The sequence below is a fragment of the Lycium barbarum genome, chromosome 12 (genome assembly GCF_019175385.1).
Source record: "Lycium barbarum isolate Lr01 chromosome 12, ASM1917538v2, whole genome shotgun sequence".
NCBI classification, from domain to species: domain Eukaryota; kingdom Viridiplantae; phylum Streptophyta; class Magnoliopsida; order Solanales; family Solanaceae; genus Lycium; species Lycium barbarum.
This window is the reverse complement of record NC_083348.1, coordinates 104031189-104053048: the sequence shown is the minus strand read 5'-3', so window position 1 is coordinate 104053048 and position 21860 is coordinate 104031189. Positions and strand designations below refer to the sequence as shown.

The 21860-nt window shown below is 35.2% G+C and overlaps 3 protein-coding genes across 4 annotated transcripts; 1 reads left to right on the top strand and 2 right to left on the bottom strand.

Annotated features, from left to right (window-relative positions):
- The first annotated feature begins 638 nt into the window (after nucleotides 1–638).
- Nucleotides 639–8072, top strand: LOC132621359 (uncharacterized). 2 transcript variants are annotated; one of them, XM_060335589.1, is made up of 20 exons: nucleotides 639–798; nucleotides 902–1057; nucleotides 1945–1982; nucleotides 2345–2367; nucleotides 3867–3973; nucleotides 4060–4111; nucleotides 4202–4286; nucleotides 4918–5008; nucleotides 5686–5724; nucleotides 5903–5970; nucleotides 6057–6119; nucleotides 6223–6278; nucleotides 6365–6438; nucleotides 6571–6663; nucleotides 6745–6846; nucleotides 6944–7024; nucleotides 7097–7188; nucleotides 7359–7374; nucleotides 7477–7587; nucleotides 7678–8072. In XM_060335589.1, the coding sequence occupies exons 2-20, from the start codon at nucleotides 935–937 to the stop codon at nucleotides 7777–7779; spliced, it is 1416 nt and encodes a 471-aa protein (XP_060191572.1). In that variant the 5' UTR covers nucleotides 639–798; nucleotides 902–934; the 3' UTR covers nucleotides 7780–8072. The 2 variants fall into 2 exon arrangements, with proteins under 2 accessions (XP_060191572.1, XP_060191573.1); XM_060335590.1 differs by lacking the exon at nucleotides 7678–8072 and having other exon boundaries at nucleotides 7359–7390; nucleotides 7477–7563.
- A 1068-nt stretch (nucleotides 8073–9140) lies between these two features.
- On the bottom strand, nucleotides 9141–12917 carry LOC132621360 (peptidyl-prolyl cis-trans isomerase CYP38, chloroplastic). Its single transcript, XM_060335591.1, has 7 exons — nucleotides 12585–12917; nucleotides 11721–12007; nucleotides 10980–11179; nucleotides 10085–10320; nucleotides 9835–9977; nucleotides 9598–9669; nucleotides 9141–9497 (listed from the first exon to the last, which is right to left on the bottom strand). The coding sequence occupies exons 1-7, from the start codon at nucleotides 12760–12762 to the stop codon at nucleotides 9270–9272; spliced, it is 1344 nt and encodes a 447-aa protein (XP_060191574.1). The 5' UTR covers nucleotides 12763–12917; the 3' UTR covers nucleotides 9141–9269.
- An 853-nt stretch (nucleotides 12918–13770) lies between these two features.
- LOC132624762 (bidirectional sugar transporter SWEET6a-like) lies at nucleotides 13771–15737 on the bottom strand. Its single transcript, XM_060339490.1, has 6 exons — nucleotides 15692–15737; nucleotides 15195–15231; nucleotides 14885–15101; nucleotides 14518–14679; nucleotides 14313–14432; nucleotides 13771–14227 (listed from the first exon to the last, which is right to left on the bottom strand). The coding sequence occupies exons 1-6, from the start codon at nucleotides 15735–15737 to the stop codon at nucleotides 14108–14110; spliced, it is 702 nt and encodes a 233-aa protein (XP_060195473.1). The 3' UTR covers nucleotides 13771–14107.
- Nucleotides 15738–21860: the final 6123 nt, after the last annotated feature.

Sequence of the window (21860 nt, the reverse complement as noted above, 5' to 3'; positions counted from 1 at the left end):
TGTTTATATTTTATCGTAAAAAAAAAAAAAAAAAAAAAGAGTCATAACTAAAGAATATGATAATGGGTCATAAGACGGATATGCCGATCACTTTCTAATAGAATACACTTATTTAAGTTAATTAATTTTAATAATAGAGTATGACGTTTTTTCTTTTTCAAATTAACTTTTTAATCAAAATTCTAATATCATTTCCCTTTAGATTCTTCTTTTTCTAGTCAAACATATAATGGATTGAGAGAGTAGTTTTTAATTAAAAAACAAACTAGGCGTTGTTTAGAAAGATTAGCAGGAGGAATGTCCCAATTCCTTTCCATGTGTTCATGCCTACAAATTCAGAACGAGAGATAGAAAGCCCTCCATTCTCAAATCAATATTTTTGAACTATAAAATCTATAAGAGAGTTTATTTTTGGTGAAGATTAATTAATTAACTAAACACATCTTATATCTTCTTAAAAGATTTAACATTTTCTTTTTCCAAAATAATTCCACCTAATACTCTACAAAATTACTCAAATAATGACGTCAAATTAAAGCAATATCTGAAACCCCATCGATTGTGGCAAATGCACACTGCCTCTGTGGCCCAAATTCCCTAACGGACTCCGCCTGTATCTATATAAAAATAAAAATAAAAATAAAGAGACTTTACTTGTGGAAATACTAATTGAAATAGAGAGACTTTGGCGTCACTACTACATCACTACTCCCACATTCATTCCCATTCCCATTTTCCTGCAAAATCAAATATTCTTCTGAGCCAGCTACTCTCTCTCTCCTTTCGTCATCTCAAACGGTATGTAACGCTTTCGCAATTACTCTACCATTTTCCATTAAAATGCGACTGTTAGGTTATTCATTTTACTTACTGCAATTTTCCGTTATTATATGCTGTGTAGAGCGGTGAAGTAGAGAGTTAAGGCTGGGTGAGTATGGGAGCTTTTTGTAATGAAGAAGTCAGTTTCACATCAAATTACAACTTCGCTTCGTCACAAGATCTCAGATTCTCTAAGCAAATCCATGACAATGTCCATGGCAACATCTATATCGATCCTGTATGTCTCCCTTATACACGCTTATAGACGCACTATTCTTATTTGGAACGATTTAATTTTGTTTTTTTGCTATATAGAGATGTTTCAATTGTTAAGTATGTATGCTGTAGTTTTTTAGAGTAAAGTCATAGACAAAATTGTACTCGTATTTCAATGAAAAATGTACTTGTATTTCAGGAATATTATACTCGTATTCCCAAATTTGTACTCAGAAAGTAACTGTCAATGGAATAAATAAAGTCAGAACTCTTTTTAGTTGCAATTCATAAAATTTTCTTATCTACAATTTTATTTATGGTAAGTTATCAACAAAACTGTACTGGTATTTTAGGAAAAATTGGTAACAGTCAGACGGAATAAATGAGTTCATAAATAGTTTGAGTTTCATTCATAAATTTTTAAAAGCCTGTAAAGATAGAAAATTCATTTTGGGCGTGTATGACTAAATTTCATTTTGATTTCATGAAAGATTAGTCACCATTACAATTAACAAGATAAGATGATTTTTCTTCATTTGTAATGTATTCGAGAAGCATATCGAGGTCAAAATTCATAAGTTTGTTTTGCTTGAATTGAATGAATCAATCTCGCAAGAAATGGAAGTGGCAAAGTGGTTTCCAACATTGTCCTTGGTTAACCTGTGATGCAGTTCTTCAGCGCATGTATTTATCCAATAGATCAAGGAGAATTAATTCGCCAGTATTTATTCTTATAGTGTGTGAGCCTTTACCAGGCAAGAGAGATACTAGGGCGTTATGATTTACGGCTTTCTCATTCTGATTCCAGATCTACACTCTTGTTTCTCATTATTGTTATATATGTTCTTATCTTCTTATTGTGAGCTTTGCACAAAGTACTGGAAGTTTAATCTTTTCTGAACTTTGCAGCTCTACTTGAAGTTCATTGACACAGAACAATTTCAAAGGCAAGTATCTTTATCATGTACTTCTAATCTCTTTATCATGTAGTTTTAGAGAACTCCTAAATTGTCTTAAGAAAATTGACTATTGGAATGAGATGGGCCAAACAGAGTGGAAAGGATATGGAGGATTCATATAGGCATGTAGCCGATCTAACTAGTTTGGCATTGAGGCGTAGTAGTAGTTGATTTCATTTTGTTGCATGCAGATTGTAAATATATGCACTTGGTTTGAGTATTTGTATTCATATTTGTTGTAATCTGCCTGTGACCTGATGGTCATCTTATTAATCATTTTTTTTTTTTCATTCATCTGTTCAACACTTTCTGATAAGAGTTATTGAACCATTTTTTCTTTTGTTTTCCAGGCTTCGTGAACTTAAACAACTAGGTAAGTTACTGGCCCTTGCTCCATATTTTTTGTACACGGTCGCAACCTTTGATTAAGTTATAACGTGCAATTTTTAACTTTGTGATTAAGTATGGATTTATAGTGTGATTTGAAGAAGTTTGCCATCTATTATCTACATGTCTCCTGAAATGCTGGGCATCCCCATATTTTAGTTTTTTCACTATTGCGTATTACTGGTAAAATGTGGGATGCCATAAGAGTCTTAATTAGGCTGTATTGTATTTTTGTCTAAACGTAAGTGATTTTGGTTAGCAGAACTATGATAAATTTGATAACTATCTCTGCCTCTTGTCTACTCTGAGAACTGTCTGCAACTTTCTGCTTCGCTTTGTGAATAGAAAGTGACACTTGATGCCTGTGAAGAATATTTATCACACACTTGCTAGATGTCAATAATTTTTCAACTTAAGTGATATCTGGGTTTGTGAGAGGTTAGCCATGGATGGTTTCAGAAGAGGTAGGGGTAGGCCAAAGAAATATTGGGGAGAGGTGATTAGACAGGACATGACGCAGTTACAGCTTACCGAGGACATGACCTTAGATAGGAAGGTGTGGAGGACCCACATTAGGGTAGAAGGCTAGTATATAAGTCTCGTTATCTTTCCTTATTAGTAGGCGCATTAGCGCATTATAATTTCTTGTGCTCTGATTTATGTTATTATTCGCTACTTTCTGTACTTTGATTACTCTATTTTATCTGTGCCGCTTTCGTTATTTGCATTTCCATATCGCTTTGAATTCCTTGATTATCCTGTTTTACTGTGTCGCTTGCATTATTTCATTACAATATCGTTTTGAATCTTTTAACCTTATCTGACTCCCTTTTTATGCTTCTATTGAGCCGAGGGTCTCTCGGAAACAGCCATCCTACCTTGGTAGGAGTAAGGTCTGCGTACATTCTACCCTCCCCAGACCCCAAGATGTGGGATTTCACTGGGTTGTTGTTGTTGTTGTAAGTGATATCTTGGTTTGTGGTTGCATAGACTGTCGTGGGATGCTCATAAGGAAAATGCAAAATCTCTTGTTTCTTAGTGTCCTATGAAAACATATGCTATCTAGGTCATGCAAATTCTCCATATTCATGTAAAGATGACTTAAGAACTCATAATTAGCTTTTTAAACCGTGCATTACTGTATGCATATTTCCCAAACAAGCCTTTTCCAGAGGCAGAGGTCCAAGGGTTACAAGCCTATCCCATGCAAGTTACAGAAAGACAAAATGGTCTCCTAGTGCTTAATGGGTAGATTTTACAAAACGGTCTTCTAGTACTTAATGGGTAGATTTTACCTTCTATTAAAATGAGATCCATGATATTTGTTGGAGAAATTTCCATCATCTATCTTCCTCCCACTATTTGATGCAGCCATTGCTCTTACTGTTATGCTCAATTTTGGTGGAAACTTTGTAACTCCGGGAGTTAGTGGCCTGGTAGTGGGTTGGATTTCTTACTAGCGTGAGCTCTTTGATTCACTTTCAGGTGTAGCACACATGGTCTATCCAGGAGCCGTGCATTCTAGATTTGAGCATTCCCTTGGAGTGTATTGGCTTGCCAATGAAGCTGTCCATAAGCTTAAAACCCACCAAGTATGATTTGCGTACACTATTTAGTTTGGTTTCTCAACTTGATACTGCCTGAGGGTTCTCATGTAATCCTAGTATTCCTTTTAAAGGGTATGGAGCTTGGAATTGATAACTTTGATATACAAACAGTGAAACTTGCGGGTAAGTGATTTAGAATGCCTTGTTTATGGATTGCTCTTGCCTAATGCAGAATAAATAATGCTTTCCTTCCTTTATGTTTGAATTTCTTAGGTCTTCTACATGATATTGGCCATGGACCTTTTAGTCACTTGTTTGAACGCGAGTTTCTTCCTCAAGTTTGCAAGGGATTGGACTGGTAATTCTTTTCTGTGGAATGTGTTCTGTTACTCAAGTACCTCTCAAAGATATATGTCACGTTCTCATGCTACTCAATTTTTCTTGGCTAATACTAATTTACTTTCAACAGAAGATATCTTTTGTAATTTTCTGCAACATACTCGATCTTAGCAGCAGTTTTTCAAATTAGAAAGAAATGGATTTTGCTTTTTCAGAGAGGGAATGCTTTCATACTGCCTTCCTTGGATGCAAGTCTTTGGGCAAGTCCTTGTTTTGCCTTTTTAGCTTCAACCAGTTAATCAATCAATCAATATGGCTCTATCATGAACTAGTTTGACTGTTATACCACTTAACCGCAGGAAATAAAAGTTATGCTTATAGCATACATTATGTTGTGGAAATCCTAAAGTTGTAATTTATCGAGGTGGAGGACCTTGGCATATGGTGGTTTTGTTTAGTTGTTTCCGAGTCATCATGTCTGATCCTGCTTGCTGCTTGTAGTGTCTATATTTGAGAAAATCTTTCCCAGTTAACTATTTAATTATTTTTCTGTTCAAGTTTCTTTGAAGCTTCTTGCACTCATAATGAGGTGATCTAATTATATGGCGTAGTGCATATTAATGACCATTTTGTCTTACATTGTATTTTAGGTCTCATGAGCAAATGTCAGTGGATATGATTGATCACATTGTTGATGAGCGTCATATTGATATTGATTCAGGAACCATTAAAAAGGTCAAGGTAAGATGAATTATTTCGATTTATGCTGCCTTTGGTTTCATCACAACCATGCGCAAAGCCTATCTTACAGGCTTGGAGAATATTAGTGTTTATCAGGTTCAAACTTACGCATACGAATTAGTGGTAGTCTCTTGATCTCTTTCACATGTTTATGCTACACTATTGACAAGCTACATCTGACATCATGCGAAATGAGAATGCTGGTTTGCTTATAATTTATGATATTTGTGGGAACTTGTATTGTCTCCAAAAGCAATTGAATTTGAGGCGTCCAAGATGATTTCAGCTATTTGCTTAAAGAGAGTTTGTTTGCCTTCCTACCTCCCAAGGTAGCGGTAAGGTCTGCGTACATTCAAACCTCCCCAGACCCCACCTTGTGGGAATATACTGGGTATGTTGTTGTTGTTGTTTGCTTAAAGAGAGTTTGTGTCTTTGGAAAATAGCTTCTTTCAGTGGTAACTGATGTTAGATCTTAGTAAAGGAATTCTATGACCAAGTTAAGACTCCATTGGTCGAGATAATGAAGTTATTCACCATTCATATGAGTTATTGTTTTTCATGCAGCTAAAACTGCCTAAAAGCCAATTGATTGTACATGCCACAAATGATCATCAGACTTGTTTATATTGTAAGCAGGAAAAGTTTTAACGTGGCCTTTTGACATCTATCTTTGACAGGAAATGATACTTGCTAGTTCCAAGTTTGCATTGACAAAAGTAAGTCCTTTGCTTTCCAGCATATACAGTTAATAAAATGGGATTCTTGCAATTTTACTGTCTTCATTTGACATGCATTTACACTTCAATCTGGACATTTTAGCTTTTTATGCTCATCTTTTCACATCATATTCCAATTTTGAAACTTGTAAACTGTTTCAATTTGATTGATATGTAGAGCTCAAGGGAGAAACAGTTCTTATATGATATTGTGGCAAATGGCCGGAATGGAATCGATGTTGACAAGTTGGTTTTCTCAACCATAGATTATTCTCTTTTCTTTGACAACCTTTTTTTTTTTTCCACTGAACAAAGCTTTCATTGATTTGCAGGTTTGATTACATTGTCCGAGATAGCCGAGCGTGTGCTCTAGGATGCAATTTTCAGTTCCAGAGGTCCTTTCATCTTCTTGGTTATTGTTACATGGCATCTTTTCACAAATGTCTGGGAGAAAGGAAAAATAATTCTTTACCATGAAATTGTCTTCATCTTCTGCAGGTTAATGGAAACTATGAGAGTTTTGGGAGATGAGATATGCTATCGAGCCAAAGATTGTTAGTACTGAAGTCTTAACAGGATTTAATTTATTTACTTAGTTGTTTGACTTGTGGTCTTACTATTTGTGTGGATAAATCCTCAGACTTAACCATCCACAAGTTATTTGCCACACGAGCGGATCTACACAGAACTGTTTATACTCATGCTAAAGTGAAGGTACATAGCTAATTTGACGAAGTTGTGCACTGATTCTCTCACCAGCATATCTGAAATGTGGAAGTAATAATTTTGTATGTCATTTATAAGTGTATGTGGACGATTTGAATTTGTTATCCCATTATTGTGCAGGCAATAGAGCTTATGGTTGTAGATGCACTAGTGAAAGCAAATGATTATCTACAGATAGCATCTCATATAGAGCATCCTTCTCAGTACTGGAAGGTTGGCCTGGTCTTTTTGTTAGCTTAAATCTCCTTAATTCATGGAACTATCAACTTAATTTCTCTGTGTATGTGGAAGTAGTTGGATGATACCATTTTAAAAACCATCGAGACTGCTCCAGACCCAGAACTGAAGGAATCTAGGGATTTGATCCTTCGCGTTCGGAGAAGGGACTTGTACCAGGTACTGAGGTTATCTAATGGGTGTTGATTAAGCACATTATATGAGTATTATCGAATGTTTGAAGTTGACGGTCAGTTCTTGTTTCTGCACATTGCAGTTCTGTAATGAGTATGCTGTCCCAAGAGACAAAATAGAGCATTTCAAGGATGTTACGGCACATGATATTGTGTGTTCGCAGGTAGCTAACACATAGTAGTCTGTGTTTTTGGGAGCCGTTAGTAGTTCTATGGTAATAGTCTTTATCTTACAGAAAAGTAGCAATGAGAGACTTAACGAAGAGGATGTTGCTGTGAGCAATGTCAGGATAGATCTTACTCGTGGAAGGCATAATCCGCTTGAAAGGTTTGTCGAAAAGGGGTTACTCTATACATTTCTTGCATTTGCGCAGGATTTCTCTATCCACCCCCCCCCCCCCCCCAACCTCCCCAACCCTCTTATTACCATTCTGAGTTCCAATTTGTTTGTTTGTTTGTTTTTCTTTGTATGCTGGTTGGACGTGTTGCCTCTGCCAGTATCCATTTTTTCAAGGTACAGACTGGCTTCTGTAAGTTTTAGCATCAAGATCTATTCAATTACTTTTCTTGTCTGCCTTTCACCTTTTTGCCCTCACTCTTAGTAATTGAAATTCAGGATTATGAAAGTGACGAGAAGTTCTCTATACCTGAGGATCGTATCAGCCACTTGCTGCCAACATCATATCAAGATATGATTGTGAGAGTGTACTCCAAAAAGGCCCACCTGGTCTGTCCAGATTAGATTTTGCATTTACTTTTTGTATTCTTCTCCATTAAGTCTGATGTCAGTTTTGTTGTATTCTACTCAAATTTTCAGGTGGGAGCTATTTCTGACGCATTTGAAAATTTCCAGTTGAAGACTTATGGAACAAAAGCACAGGTTCATGCAACACCAGAGAAGAAAAAACGCCGTATATGATATTTGACCCAGTCAACAGTAGATATATTTGATTACAGTATATCTCAAGCGACATATCGCAGCCAATTTTTGTACAGAGGTCTTCAAATGACACAAGAAAGGGCTCTCAAGAGTTATAGTAGAATTTTTGTAGAAATGATAATATCCCCCCCGTATTCTTCAATTTCTTTATCGAAATGCTACTGAAACAAGGGACTCTTGTTACTGACTTTCGAATATTGCAGATGCTCATTTCCATAATATCTTCTCTTCTAATCAAGGGTTGGTGAATATATATTAGAGATTTTTATGTACTTATAGTTTGTTTATTTGCTTAGTGTTTTAAGGAAAGAGGAACAGTTCTATTTAAGATGAGTACCCTCAATTTTGACCCAGGAAAATTTGCAAGTTGCAACTGCAGAAAGGTATCTAAAACCCTGAGATTTGTAAACTTGGTGCAGTGGCAGGAATCAATTTTTTGATTGAGTCTTTGTATAATCTTGGGCTTCTTTAATTCCGCCATATATTGAAAAATATTGATCTTCCATGGAACGCTCTTACCAGTCATCTCTCTGCTTCATCATATTAACTGGCAAATTCTCGTGCTTCTCTATTTGAGATTGATATAACTATCCTGTTTTGCACTAACCAGCACTAGATTGTTGATTGTAGTTTGATTTTTGCATGCCTGACAGTGATGCCAAATGGTATGTGTTCCTGTAGCAACCACGCTTAAATTATTGAAAAAACACAAAAATAAAACGAGGAAACGAGGAAAAACTTCCAATAATTGGTGTTTATCATTTCTTCAACTATTCTGAACGCATAATTTACGATGCAACTATTGTATATGGACTTCTTACTTGGCACCATAACATTCTCCTAAATTTCAATTTGGGCACCAAGCTCTTGGCAAATAATGTCCGTTGTTTGGGTTTCCATTTTGTTTATCATTTCAAATTAGCTGGCTAGGTCTGATAAGTGGAGGACGCCCTTTTTATTCGCGCTCTGATCTGTGGTAAATACTTATTCGCGCACAGTGTTTATTCCAAACCAAATAATTTAACCGTAGCAGTTAAAAATTAAAGTGAATATGTATTACCAATCAAATGATAAATGTGCGTATATGAGATATGTTGCATTCGTTGATTTGGTATAAACACAGAATGAAGGTAAGTTTTGTTCATTGGGCAATAGCAAGGGAATTATTAGTTCGGATTATGAATGGGTCTGTGGTTAAAGATTTCGAGGGATGGTAAACAAATATACAGAGATTGTTGCACATTTTTAGTTCCTGAATTGAGTGTACTGTAAAATGGTACCTTTTGGCCGAATCCTGGGGATTCAGATTATTATACCTTTATCCCAACCTTGAGATGAAATTTCAGAAGCAAGAAACTGAAAGTGCTGAATATAATATGATGAAAATAATGATTATGCTCTTCACAGAGTTTTATTAACAACCCAATGCAGGTCTTAATTCCTATTATTCATCATTTGAACGACGTCGTCTAACCAGCAATCTTGTAGCTTGGATTCACAAGATTATCGATGCCAGATACAACCTGTATTGATTCTATCACATCTCCCACCTTCAGATCTGCCAAAAAGTCCTCATTTTGTGTCACATAACCGAAAACAGCATATCGACCATCCAATATATTGGCGTTGCTAGGAGTCAGCTCACTTTCTTTCAACAGCCAAAACACCTGGCTTGATCCAGAGTTACTGTCAAATTCCTGTAAGCAACCATAATCAAATTGTTGTGGCAAATATAAGGCCATCAAATAAAGTTACATAAAATAAGCAGATGCAACATCAAAGGTCAAGGTATCTCACTTCTCTAGCCATGGCCATTGTTCCGAAAGCGTTGAAAGGGAGTCTTGTTTGAGCCTTGTATAGACCAAGATCCTGTAGAAATTATGCGAGAGCCTTATTAGTAATACAGAAGGAATAAGTAGTTTCTATTGCAACTGTTTATAGATTCTACTGAGCAATTGGAGAGAAAATAGGCGATCAGGAGTAGGACACTAAGAAGTTAAATTTAGAGGCAAAATGACAACTTCATGGACTTACTTCTAAAGTTTCTCCATAGAATGGTACTTTTTCACCAATCACCATAATCTCTAGAGGTATTGTCCGGGTTTTCTCAGTACTGGGGTCAATAAAACCTTCAGCTGGACCTTCAGGATCTCCTGTTTGGACCACAAACCCATCCGCTGCAGAACATCCACAACAATGAGTTTCAAGAAGATATACATGTTATGTGCATAGACAGCTTATTTGTCCATTGGTTCACAGGAACAGAGCAAAAATCATAGCTTACCTCTTTGGATTTCCATGCCATCATAGAAATGTCTCTTCACCAAGTCTATAAAATTTCCAGCAGTAACTGGAGCATTATAGCCATCTAGAACAATACGAAATACGCATTCCTCCAGGTTGGGATTATCTTTAACTTTGACCTTCATATCTACAGTTGCCCTTCCCTTCAGTAAAGGCATATTTTGATATTCTTCAGGTACTTCATATGGGAATCCATCCACCATATCCTCTTCAACACTGCAGAAATCGAATGCCCCAGGAAGATCTCAGCTGCAGTCAATGACAAGGGGGTCTAAATGAGAAAAGCATAATTTTGGAAATTCACCATTTTTAAAAGTTGTCCTCACTCCTCACTTTATATTCCTACAATTGGTCCATAGCCAACAAAATTCTTATTTTGGTATTCAAACCGGAATAAGAAGCATGCATCCCTCCAGTGACACTTCTGCACTTCCGTGGCACAAAATCTACTAAAGCAATTGCTTTGTCAAAGTTTCTTAAGAAAAAGTTATTTTGAACACAAGGTTTTGACACCAATCTGTTAGAACATTCCAGTAACTAAGCACAGAAAATACAACACTATATATGGATAATTGACTTCGCCTAAACCCAGCTACCCAATACATATTCAGGGAAGAAGACCAGACACTTTTGGCTAAGTCTGTGCATGATTGGTGTCTTTTTCAGTCTATATGTCTCTGACTGATTTCAATTGAAGTCAAATTTAGTACATGAAGCAGCAATCAAGCGCCGTACTGATGCATCATAAAACAGAAAATTAATTTCCGACACCTCATTCCTCTTTACAATTCACAAGATGCATGAAAATGTGCATCAAAAGAGCAACGCTAACTAAGCTATCAATAGTATTTTTATAAGTAGACTCAGCTACTTACCCTCCAACATAATTAAGCAATTCCTTCTGTTTAGGTGCAACAGCATCTCGATTCCTGTCTTCAACAATTTGTTGAAGCTCACCTAATCCAGCTTCCAGTTTGTTTAGCAATTCAATGCCATGGTCAGCCTTTGACTTTGCTAGTCCTGAAACAATCATGGTTTTCCCTTCCTTGAGAGATCGCGATGCTTGTTTTGTATTCTACACAGTTAAAATACGAACCACCATTACGAATCTAAAAACTACATAAGGCGCAGATTCAAGCCGATAGGGATCGTTTAGTTGGAAGACAAGTTACGCTGGGATCAGTAAGGCTGGAATTAGTAATGCTGACATTATTTCTTATTAACTGTTTGGTTTGTTGTATTAAAAATGATATGCATTGAATAATTTCCAAATAGTACTGAATAGGGTGTATAAGTATAAGAATAGTATTGAATAGTACAATGTTAACTATGTATAAGAATATACTGAATAGGCACCATAAGTAATACTGGTATTAGTTTTGCTAGACCTAATTTCTATGTTTGCTCGTACTCTTCAAAAATGTCAACGGGTGCATATCGGATTCTCCAAAAGTAGTGTACTTTTGGAGAATCCAACATGGGTGCGGCACCGAAAGTGAAGAGTCCCGCAACTTAGCCTAATTTTGCTACCAAACATTGTACTAAATACCATAGCAGCATTGTTCTACCTAATACTCCCTAATAAAGTGGAAGCAACGAAGAAAACGGAATCTTACTCTTTCAACAGGATCAAGCGCCTTGAGACCAGCAATCTTGAGACTATCAGTAATATCTTCGAGGGGTTTTTGGACTTCTCTTATTGCCTTGTTGTCTATAGGCAATGCATATCTCAATAACGCCCCTGGATCCTTAATCGGTGGCCCTGAGATCAATACAGAGACATCTGGCAATGCGGGGGTGCTCGCATGAGCGGGACCCAACCATTGCGAGCCAGCTAGTCCACTTATCAAACTAACTGACAATGCAACTGCAGCTGCACATTTCTTCACTGACAAGAACCAATCTTTCTGCAGGTTCAGGAAAAATCTTCATCATATAAGTTCCTTAAACATTCAAAACATGCATTTGGGAACTTTAGAAACAACTGTCAAATGTAGTCTTTTCGTGACTCACAAATGTTAGACCTAATCTAGTACGGTTAAGGCAGTGAATTCGCATAGAGATTCTAATTTAAATTGTACAAAATGGCACGTTAAGTTGCTTAAAAATGGCTCATAATGTGCCTGTGTGATGCCTTAAAATTGGTGAGAAAATTTCACTACAATTTAACCAAATTGCTTCATAAATGCAATTACACAAGTTGTAGCATAATTGCATTTAGGAACTAAATTGTACCAAACATGCCCTTAATGTATGCGTGTAAGTCCAGATATGCCTTTATTAGTTTTCTGCTATGTTGTGTGAAATAAGGCATTTTTGGCCCAATTGAGTAACCCATAGGGACATTATCAGGCCAAACTATTAACAGAGGGTCAATGTTGTAAATTTCGCATACTCTTACAGGTCATTTCCACTAGCTCATTTTGAATAAACGTACAACATAAAAAGGAATGAAATGCATATGGGGAAAATAATAGAACTTGCCTCTTTATCATCAGAAGGTAGAGAACGTTGTGAAGAACATAGAGGAGAAAAATGGCGGATAGAACTTTTATTAAGGGCAGTTGAAAAATGGCTGTAATTAAGCTTAGGCTTAATGGATTTGGTGGAAGTTGTTAATGGTGAAGAAAAATAATGGCAGGAAACTGAAGCTGCCATTGAATTTTACAATTAGCTTTACACAATTAAGCAAAACTGGAGGACATTTAGTGTTTGGAGAAAAAAAGAATTGACAAATGTGTGTGTTATTAATGGAGAAATTGAAAATTTGGTGTAATGGACAGGAGTAGAGTGGAAAGGGATAAGGATAAAATTGGGAAATACTAGAGACTCAGGTCAACCTCATGCTTTGGATAAGATAGTAATTCTATCACTTCACTTGTAGTACGCTGTCGTTAGTGGGTTCTGGGCTTTATAGCTGAATTGGGCCGGGACATTACACTTAAAAGCTCCCGTTTGGTGATACATTTTTAAGTTGAAACTTGAAAATTTGAGTTTTTGAAGTTGTGATTTTTGAAAATTAAAATTTGTTTAGACATGCATTTTACTTCAAATTGATAAATTTTCAAAATCTATGCCCAAACGCTACCTTAATTTCGCGTTCTTTTACGCTTTGAATTACATCTGAGAAGTTGCGTAAGAATCTTATGGCGCGAAATTAGTTGAAGCCAATACAGAGTATTTGACATTGAGGTGGAAAAAACTTGAAATAATTTGATAGTTGAAGTTGTATTTGTTTCACTTGGAAAAGTATTTGTACTATTTTATTCGAAATAATTATTTAATATGCTAAAAAAAAAAAAAGCTTAATCAATATTTCAGCAATATTTTTTTTCAAATATTAATTGCAGTGCCAATGAGAAAAATTATATACTAGTTACTACATTGGATAAAAAATATTTTTTTTCTCTTTGCACATATATAAATTGTTGATCTCTCTTGGCGTAAATTAAAAAAAAAAAATCCCCTTATTTGAATTCTTTGATTGCCCAAACAGTTCTTAAAGTCGTCTCCACATCTCCATCTATTTGTAAAGAAGTAGTTGATGACTACAATACAGAATGTTGAAAATACGTGTCTTGCAGGTTGCATCCACTGAAGAAGCATTTGGAATAAACAATACATTGAGGACAAAGGAGGATCAAGATTCTAATTAGTATACTAAAATTGCTCAACTTTGAGTTGTTAGAAACCATACATTGCTCAGTTATTGAAAGTACGTAGAAAAGGCCAGCAATCATGGAAGTTAAGAGAAACAACGTGAAGATTATATGTGCTCTCTATTGCATGCCCAGTATAAAGAAAAACAACAGATAAAGAATAAAGAAAAAAATTACTTACTAACTGAGTTAATGAATCTACTAACAGTACTTACAAAAACTGAATTACTAAAGTAAATGCCGCATAAATCCGTATTCCCGGGCAAAATTGGAAGGGAATGACAGAAAAAAGTAAAAACAAAATCTAAGGGGATCAACAGTCTTCTGTTGAGAGTTTGGGAAAATCAAACGATGTGTGCCAGCTCCACATTAGATGGCTTCTCATCCTCTTTAGGCGGACTGTGGTAAATAAAGAGCAGGGCCAGCTGAATGACAGCTAATAGTGCTCCAACTCCGTTTCCAGTCTACACAATCAGAGCATTATACAAGTCAATTACTATTCGAAGGTAAATAATTACTGGACATGAAATTTAAGAAAGAAAAACTCACCAAGATGTAGGGGTCAAACTTGAGGAGAGCATAGATGGCCCAACAGACTCCATTAAGGAAGCATGCAATGGAAAGCGCCGATGGCAAGGATTCAGCGCTCTTTGTTTTGATTACCTTGTACTGTTTTCAAGAAAACCAGAAAAATTAGCCCGAGTACAAAACAAACTAGTTTGATAATGAACCAGAAGTAAGCCTTTGTACATACCATGACTGATAGAGGGGCTCCATACATACAAATTCCAAAGATGGTAGCAAGAATTCCCACGACCATGGTTCTACTTGCGTAGGTGTGCAAGCCTATCATGGTTCCAGCTACGATGGCAGCCACCCCCACGATTTCAGCTAACAATATGCCAACTATGTGTACCTGATATTGAAAACATTATGTGTCAGGAAACTAACCATAAGGAGGAATCAAATTTTCAAAAATATACAGTTTATGAAAATTATTACGCCACGTAGCCCAATAGCTAAATTAGGTAACAAACTCAAAGTATGGGCTACGTGGCGTAAATATTTTAAAAAAACAGAGATAAACAGTAGATAAATTTGAAGATTGGTTAGATAGTTACCCTGTATTTTTTGCCGGTGTAGAAGAAAAATATGGAAAGATAACACAACTGCAAGAAGAGACCAACACTGTTGATGGTGACAACAAGAACACTGTGTGGATGAACAAAAGGCATGCCGTAGTAAATCCACGTCATACAGTTCATTACTGATGCTAAGTATGGGTACGGGTGGAACTCCTCTACTGATTTGTTCATGATGATTCTTTTAAATGTTGGCCTGAAATCACATAAATTAAATTAGCATCATAATTAATCAATTGATGGGTGGATGGAACTATATAAGCAAATACATAGGAAGAAGATACATTACATTGGTGAAGCGAAGAGAACGAACGATAAGATATTGCCTGCAAAAGAAGAAGAAGAGATTGAACATTAGAGTAACTTAATCATGTATATAACACACATAATTAAGCATGTATAAAACAAACATGGATGAAGCCATCATGCATGCATGTATGTATGTCAACAGTCTTAAATTCATACATTCCACACCTAATTAATGCTGCCATGCATGCATGTGTCCATGAGAATTTTGATAAATTGCAGTACGTAGTTCTAACAAAAAGTTGCTCAATCTCTAAAACAGCATAAGTTCACGGTTCAATAGATGAAATTTAACAAAATCGAAGCACCAGAACTCAATTCATTCACAAATTTGAATTGATTAAGTAACATAGAACGGCAATCAGAGAATCAACCCATACAGCTCATGAATCAACTAAAATTCTAAACAGAGCAACATTCAATAAATATTAATCATAAGTTGGAGTATGGAAAACTAAAAGAGAGGATTGAAAAACATACCGGCAATGCCGACCCCAAAACGAATATGATCTACACTAATCGTCATCTTTGGTTGAATTTGAGAAAGAGCTTAACAGAGTAATTATTATTAAGGAGAAGAGAAGAAAAGAGTGAGTAATGTGATGGAGGGAAGAAAGGTGTGTTTATATAGATGTAAAAAAGATTATACAGTTTGAGTTGGACTATACAGGCAATTAATCCACATTTTAAACTAATTAGGATTCTTTCTTCATCCTTCTTCGTTTCTTTTATCTAAAACTTGTTATAAACCCAATCCTATTTAAATGAGGTTTCCTTTTTATTTTCACCTTTATCATATCTTCATTATTAAAAAAGAGGTTATTCCATGATTTCTTTCGAAATTTACTTGCTAAATAAGTTAATAAAGTACATGAAACTTCAAAGAATTAAGGTAAAGAAAATTAAATTTCCATACAATGGCTCAATAATTAACTATAGAATTAGAACTAGGTGATAAACTGTATAAGAGCAATAACAATCATATTAAATTACAGTTATCGTGTGATTTTTTTTTATTTTTTATTTTTACATTTTTACTGCATATAACTTAAATCTAAAATATGAAGGTTAAACTAATGACCGATTATAATTGTTTAATATGATCCATAAAGTAATTTTAGTTGTTTAATATTACTAATGTCCTATAAAGTTAAAAATTTAAGTTGAATCACACATAAAGTGCGGATAAAATCTTGGCTTTTTTTCCTGTAAATATATATATATATATATATATATATATATATGAAAAAAATGCTTTTATTTTCAACAGAATATCACGCGAAAAGAGCGGGGCGCTGGGTGTTTCGTGAAGTTAGTTACAGTAGGTTACGTTATTGGTATCCTTTTCCTACTTATTTGCAATTAAGTAGCCCTTGTTGAATACAATAAGCAAATATGTATCCCTTTCGGCCTTTCCTAATTCCAAGACAATTAATGACAAGATAAAAAAAATTGCTGAAAATTAGTTCTCCAATTTACTTATAAGTATAACTCATACAGTAGTAATATTATTACAAGTAGGTTTCTTTCAAAATTAGTTGTGACTGTTGGCGAACATACCACAACTTACAATAAATTACAGCTGAAAAATAAAATGAATAAAAATAAATAGATATTCATTCAGGTTGAGGCGCGAATATCTCGTTTTCTTTAATGAGATTCAAGCCCACTGCGATATAGTTTTCACCGGTCCAGCAGTAACACTCTGACTTATCCCCTCCAGGATACAACAATCCATCAACGTTGTATAACTTAACAATCTCTGGACAAGGTGATGAGCCCAAAGCTCCACCAAAAAAACACCTTCCTTCAACTGCATCAAACTGTCTTTTTTCCTCACTTTTCAAGAACTTTCCAATACTTTTTCACACCATAAGATAAGGATGACCAACTTTTTACAGTTGGAGAATTCATCCTAGAAATAATTGGAAGAGAAGTGGAAGAGTGAGGTAAGCAATTGAGAGAAAATGGAGAAGTAATTATGAAAACATGGGTGAATTAATGAGTCAGTGAAAAAGAGTTTCAAGACAAACTATGGCCACATTCAGCCATTCCAAAGGTAAGAATTGAAAGCCACTTCTGTCGTTTTTAATGGCCACCAACGTATAGGAGTAATAAGGTCGCACTCTAATAATAATATTTTGCAATATTAAAATGCTTTTTAACCCAACAATCCCCCGCTCATTTTAATATTAAAAAAAGAGAGATTCACCAAGTTAGTTGAAGGGAGAGTATTATGCATAATCAAGGTGTGTTCTACATTGAACCTCCCCTTAGTAAGACAACGATCTCTACTCCGCAATAAATAGTGTGTTTCGCATTGAACTATGACTGCTTAGGAGAAATAAAGTATGACTGCTTAGGGGAAATAAAGTATCACTGCTTACACATAATAATCAAGGTGTTGACATAAGTTTTAATAGCCAGCACATTACGGCCTTGTGCTATCCCGGTTTCATGAGTGCTATTCAGAACGAACTCAATTCTCATAGGAAGCGACCTACCTTCACACTCACATAGGTAAAATTCTGTCAAGGGTGTTCTAGTAACTTTAATGCCCCACTCATACGAGCTATAGATTTTCATTAAGAGTTCATAAATTCAACCTCCACAAATCATTACAGGAAAATGCACTCACACCTTAGAGGGGGAATAAAATAAATATAATATTGCATTTCACAACAAGTCATCCCATGATTCGTTTTTTCCATTGAACCTGGTTATAGGATCTCTAGTCCCCAGGTTGGGTTTCCTCATATATGACTCATGAGTACAACATGATATTTTTATTAAACCAAACAACAAATTTTCTTACCAAGTAAATATACATGGTTTGCATGTACCTACTAAGTACTTCTACGGCATTTAAGCTACCATACTCCTTTATGATTTGTCACAATTTTTTCACTTTGAATTGGAAATAAATAAACACTTAATCAAACGGAATTGCAACACATGTACAATCCACAAAATTGTACTTTACAATTTTCTCAACATAATGTGACTGGTTAAGAAAAACATGTTTTTTATATTTTTCATTCCAAGAATGAAATTTGCCTCACTCAAAATTCTCATGTCAAAATGGTGCTACACATATTTTTAGTGTAATTTAACAACACCAATGTTAAAGCCAAAGATCAACAAATGATCAACCATTGAGGTAAAAGTAACATGTGAATTTTTCAAGATTAATACATGCACTTGCCACACTTTATAAAATATTATCAAAGACGCAGAAATTAGTTTTCATGATAAATATTTTTCTCACTTCTTTAGCCCCCACTATTTTGAGAATTTAAATAACAATTTATACTCTTGAAAAGTGGTATCACTTTATTCACAAAAAATATAAGGTATAAAGTTTTTTTACCTTTCTCAGCTTGAGTTGAGCAAGTAGAAAAGTACTTTACCCTATCAAATCTTAAAGAGATCTAGCGACGTAGAGATCACTGTTTTACTAAGTGAAGATTCAATGCAGAGCACACCTTCATTATGCATAATAGTCTCTCTTCAACTAAGTTGATGATAACTCTCTGATTTTAATATTAAAATGAGTGGGGGATTGTTAGTCATATAAAGCATTTTAATACTAAAAATTATATTAAAGTGTATCTTTTTACATCTCCTAACCGTACAACCTTACCCATGTACATTAGTGGCATATTTATGCCTCATTACTCATTTGAGTAGTGGATGAATGTGGTCTTAATTTGCCTTGTAACCACAATCCCATGTTCTACCTCACTTAGTATTCCGCAACTCTCATATTAACTTTGTGGAAGAATTTCTAGACCTATACATAGAGGTGTTTCTTCCTTGAATGGTGTAAAAGAGAAAAATATTGTATTGTGTGAAGTGTGGGAAATATTATAGTGTGTAGTGAGGTTGATGTAGTGAACGAAAGAGTTGAGAGAAAGAAAAATATTCTAAGTCTCCAACTTATTCACTACAAAAGAAAATATTTTTATGTTGGAAGAAGGTGTTCTTATGGTGGAGCTTTGGACTCTTTAACTAGTCCGGAGTTGATTGAGTCAGATGACGTTGACGGGCTGTTGTATCCTGGAGGGGACAAGCCAGGGTGTTACTGCTGCACCGGTGAAGATTATGCCGCAGTGAGCTTGAATCTCCTTAAAGAGAGCTAGATATCCGCGCCTCACCTAGAAGAATATTTATTTATAATTGTTCTTCATTTTATTTTATTTTTCAACTGTAATTTTATGGTATAATTCACCAACAGTGACTAATTATAAAATTGTGATTAAGCTTCTACTAGTAGTGCTCCCAAATTGATGGGTTATATATATATATTCTCATTATCTTTTGAACTTTGGCAACCTGACAGTTTGTCCAAGAAATTAGTGGGATTTGAACTTTATGACATAGTTGTTTGAATTGTTACCTCTTGACCACTGTGTTGTTCATTATGGAACTAATGTTTTTGCGACAAATTGAAACTAATAAAAAGTTTATTCATAAAAATCACTTTCATACTTATTGATATTATATAAAATTTGTACTTTTTTTTTTATCGGATCCCATCGACATGGTTAAAAACAATAAATTTATGAAATATTAATATACTCCATAGTTTTAATGTCATAAACGAAGTAAATAAGTACAATTTCCTAATTTCAATTGATTGATATCGTAGGTGACTGATGAGTCGTGAAATTACGCGATATTCGATGCTAATTTCTTAAGTTTTTGTAATTCTTTAAGCACTTTTGTTGTTACTTTTTGTGTTTTTTATGTTGTTTTATAGGAAAAAATGCCCGGAGAGCATAACGGAGCAAAACGGACCAAAATAGAGCAAAAATAGAACAAATCAACGTTTCTGGCACCACATGCTAATAACATGTGGTGCAGCATGTTGAACATGCTAGCAACATGCAGGGGCGGATCCACGTTGAAGTGAGGGTGTTCACCCGAACACCCTCGGCAAAAACTTATAGTGTATATATAGGGTAAACTTTCTGTATTTATATGCATATATTAACTTTTGAACACCCTCGGCAAAAAATTACAGTGTATATTTAGCTTCTTCTTTTTTCCGAACACCCTGGATGAAAATCCTGGATCCGCCACTGACAGCATGTGGTGCAGCATGTGCTGCCAGAGAAAGTGGCACCATGTGCGAGTAGCACATGGCGCAGCATGTGCAACATGCGAGCAGCATGTGGTGACAGAGAAATTGTCACCAGATGCTACGGTTTTGGCACAACATGCGATTAGCATGTTGTGCAGCATGTTGTGCAAGAGTGTATTATGGTCCAGATTTTGTTCCCGTTTTTGGAATAATATAAATACTCTTTTAGGGTTTGTAATACATATCTTTGGCAGTTTTTTACAAGTTTTGGAGACTAAGTTTCTATACCACACTTTGGGGTTGAAGATTTGAGGATTTGGTTGAGTATTTCTTAAACCTTTAATTCATTTCTTCAATTCCTTTCTTTGTATTGTATATCTAAGTGTGTAGTATTTATTTCCATTACTTGAATCTTGTTTATGAAAATATTCTTGATTAAAGTTTGGTTTGAAACTCTTGTTATGCTTATGCATTGAATGATTCTTATTGCTATTGAAGTGGGTTTTTGTTGATTTAATTAATCTTGTTCTTGAATGTTTCCAAAGGGATTAGCTAACCCTAGGACTCACCCATCTACTTAGATTGAGCTCGGAAGAGGAAATCTAGGTTGGGAAAGATTAATTAACAAGAATTTGGGTCATTAAACTCATCTAATAACTTGAGCTCGGAAGAGGATAGTTACTTGAGGTTAAATTGATTGTGCCTAATATTACACTCTAAGGCTTGGAAAAGCTTAGAGTGAAATTCATTGATTTGGTTGAAAGACTTTCAATGAGATTTTAGATATCATTATCTATCAACACAAACCCGCTCTTAGTTGTAAAATCGTAAAATACGTTGGATCGTTACTTGAGTGTAATTTCCCTTGTATCCATGCTTGTGGTCATTGATCATTTTACTTGCTTTCTAGGTTAGTTTACATTTTTGCATTAGTTATAATTTTCTCAAAACCAAAATATTATCCATCGTTTGGCTTTAGCTTAGTTGGTGAAAGTTCCTTACTTTCTTAATCGCCTAGCATATTGTTCCTTGTGGGATCGACCCCGACTCATAGTTGGGTAAAATATATTGCATACGATCGTGTACACTTTCTCTTTGAAGAGTGAATTTGGACGTTATCAGTGACATTTATCTTTATCTCTTTAATCAGTTAAGACATGGGAATATAGTATTTGTCGATCAATCTTTCAATTCAAATCCATATGCTCGGAATACTCAATTCAAAAATTTTGTCTTTCAATTCCAATTCAAAGCTAACCACTCAATTTATAAATTGTCTATTAACTGTGTTAAAAAGTAGTGATGTTTTTTATTAGCTCGTCACTTGATTTGAAATTTTCGCACTTCTTTGTTTTAATTTTTTTTTTTTAACCCCTCCCCTTAGGAGCTCCCTCCTTTGCTCCCTTGGTGACTCGAACTCGCAACTTTCGGGTTAAAAGTGGAGGGCGCTTACCATCCGAGCAACCACCTCTTGTTAAATTTTCGCACTTTGTCTAATTAGTAATGCATTAATTCCTACACATAATGGGGGAGAGATATCTGTGTTTGGCCTGATAATATTTA

What these genes read in the sequence shown, in the direction of transcription:
- LOC132621359 (XM_060335589.1), top strand. Translation starts at nt 935, where the DNA reads ATGGGAGCTTTTTGTAATGAAGAAGTCAGTTTCACATCAAATTACAAC. An exon ending in ATAAGCTTAAAACCCACCAA is followed by an intron (nt 3,974 to 4,059) that starts GTATGATTTGCG and finishes TTCCTTTTAAAG; the next exon opens with GGTATGGAGCTTGGAATTGA. An exon ending in GGAGAAGGGACTTGTACCAG is followed by an intron (nt 6,847 to 6,943) that starts GTACTGAGGTTA and finishes TGCACATTGCAG; the next exon opens with TTCTGTAATGAGTATGCTGT.
- LOC132624762 (XM_060339490.1), bottom strand. Translation starts at nt 15,737, where the DNA reads ATGACGATTAGTGTAGATCATATTCGTTTTGGGGTCGGCATTGCCG. An exon ending in GTTCTCTTCGCTTCACCAAT is followed by an intron (nt 15,102 to 15,194) that starts GTAATGTATCTT and finishes ATGTGATTTCAG; the next exon opens with GCCAACATTTAAAAGAATCA. An exon ending in ACACCGGCAAAAAATACAGG is followed by an intron (nt 14,680 to 14,884) that starts GTAACTATCTAA and finishes TTTCAATATCAG; the next exon opens with GTACACATAGTTGGCATATT.
- LOC132621360 (XM_060335591.1), bottom strand. Translation starts at nt 12,762, where the DNA reads ATGGCAGCTTCAGTTTCCTGCCATTATTTTTCTTCACCATTAACAACT. An exon ending in CGCTTGATCCTGTTGAAAGA is followed by an intron (nt 11,180 to 11,720) that starts GTAAGATTCCGT and finishes TTAACTGTGTAG; the next exon opens with AATACAAAACAAGCATCGCG. An exon ending in CAATGGCCATGGCTAGAGAA is followed by an intron (nt 9,498 to 9,597) that starts GTGAGATACCTT and finishes GGTTGCTTACAG; the next exon opens with GAATTTGACAGTAACTCTGG.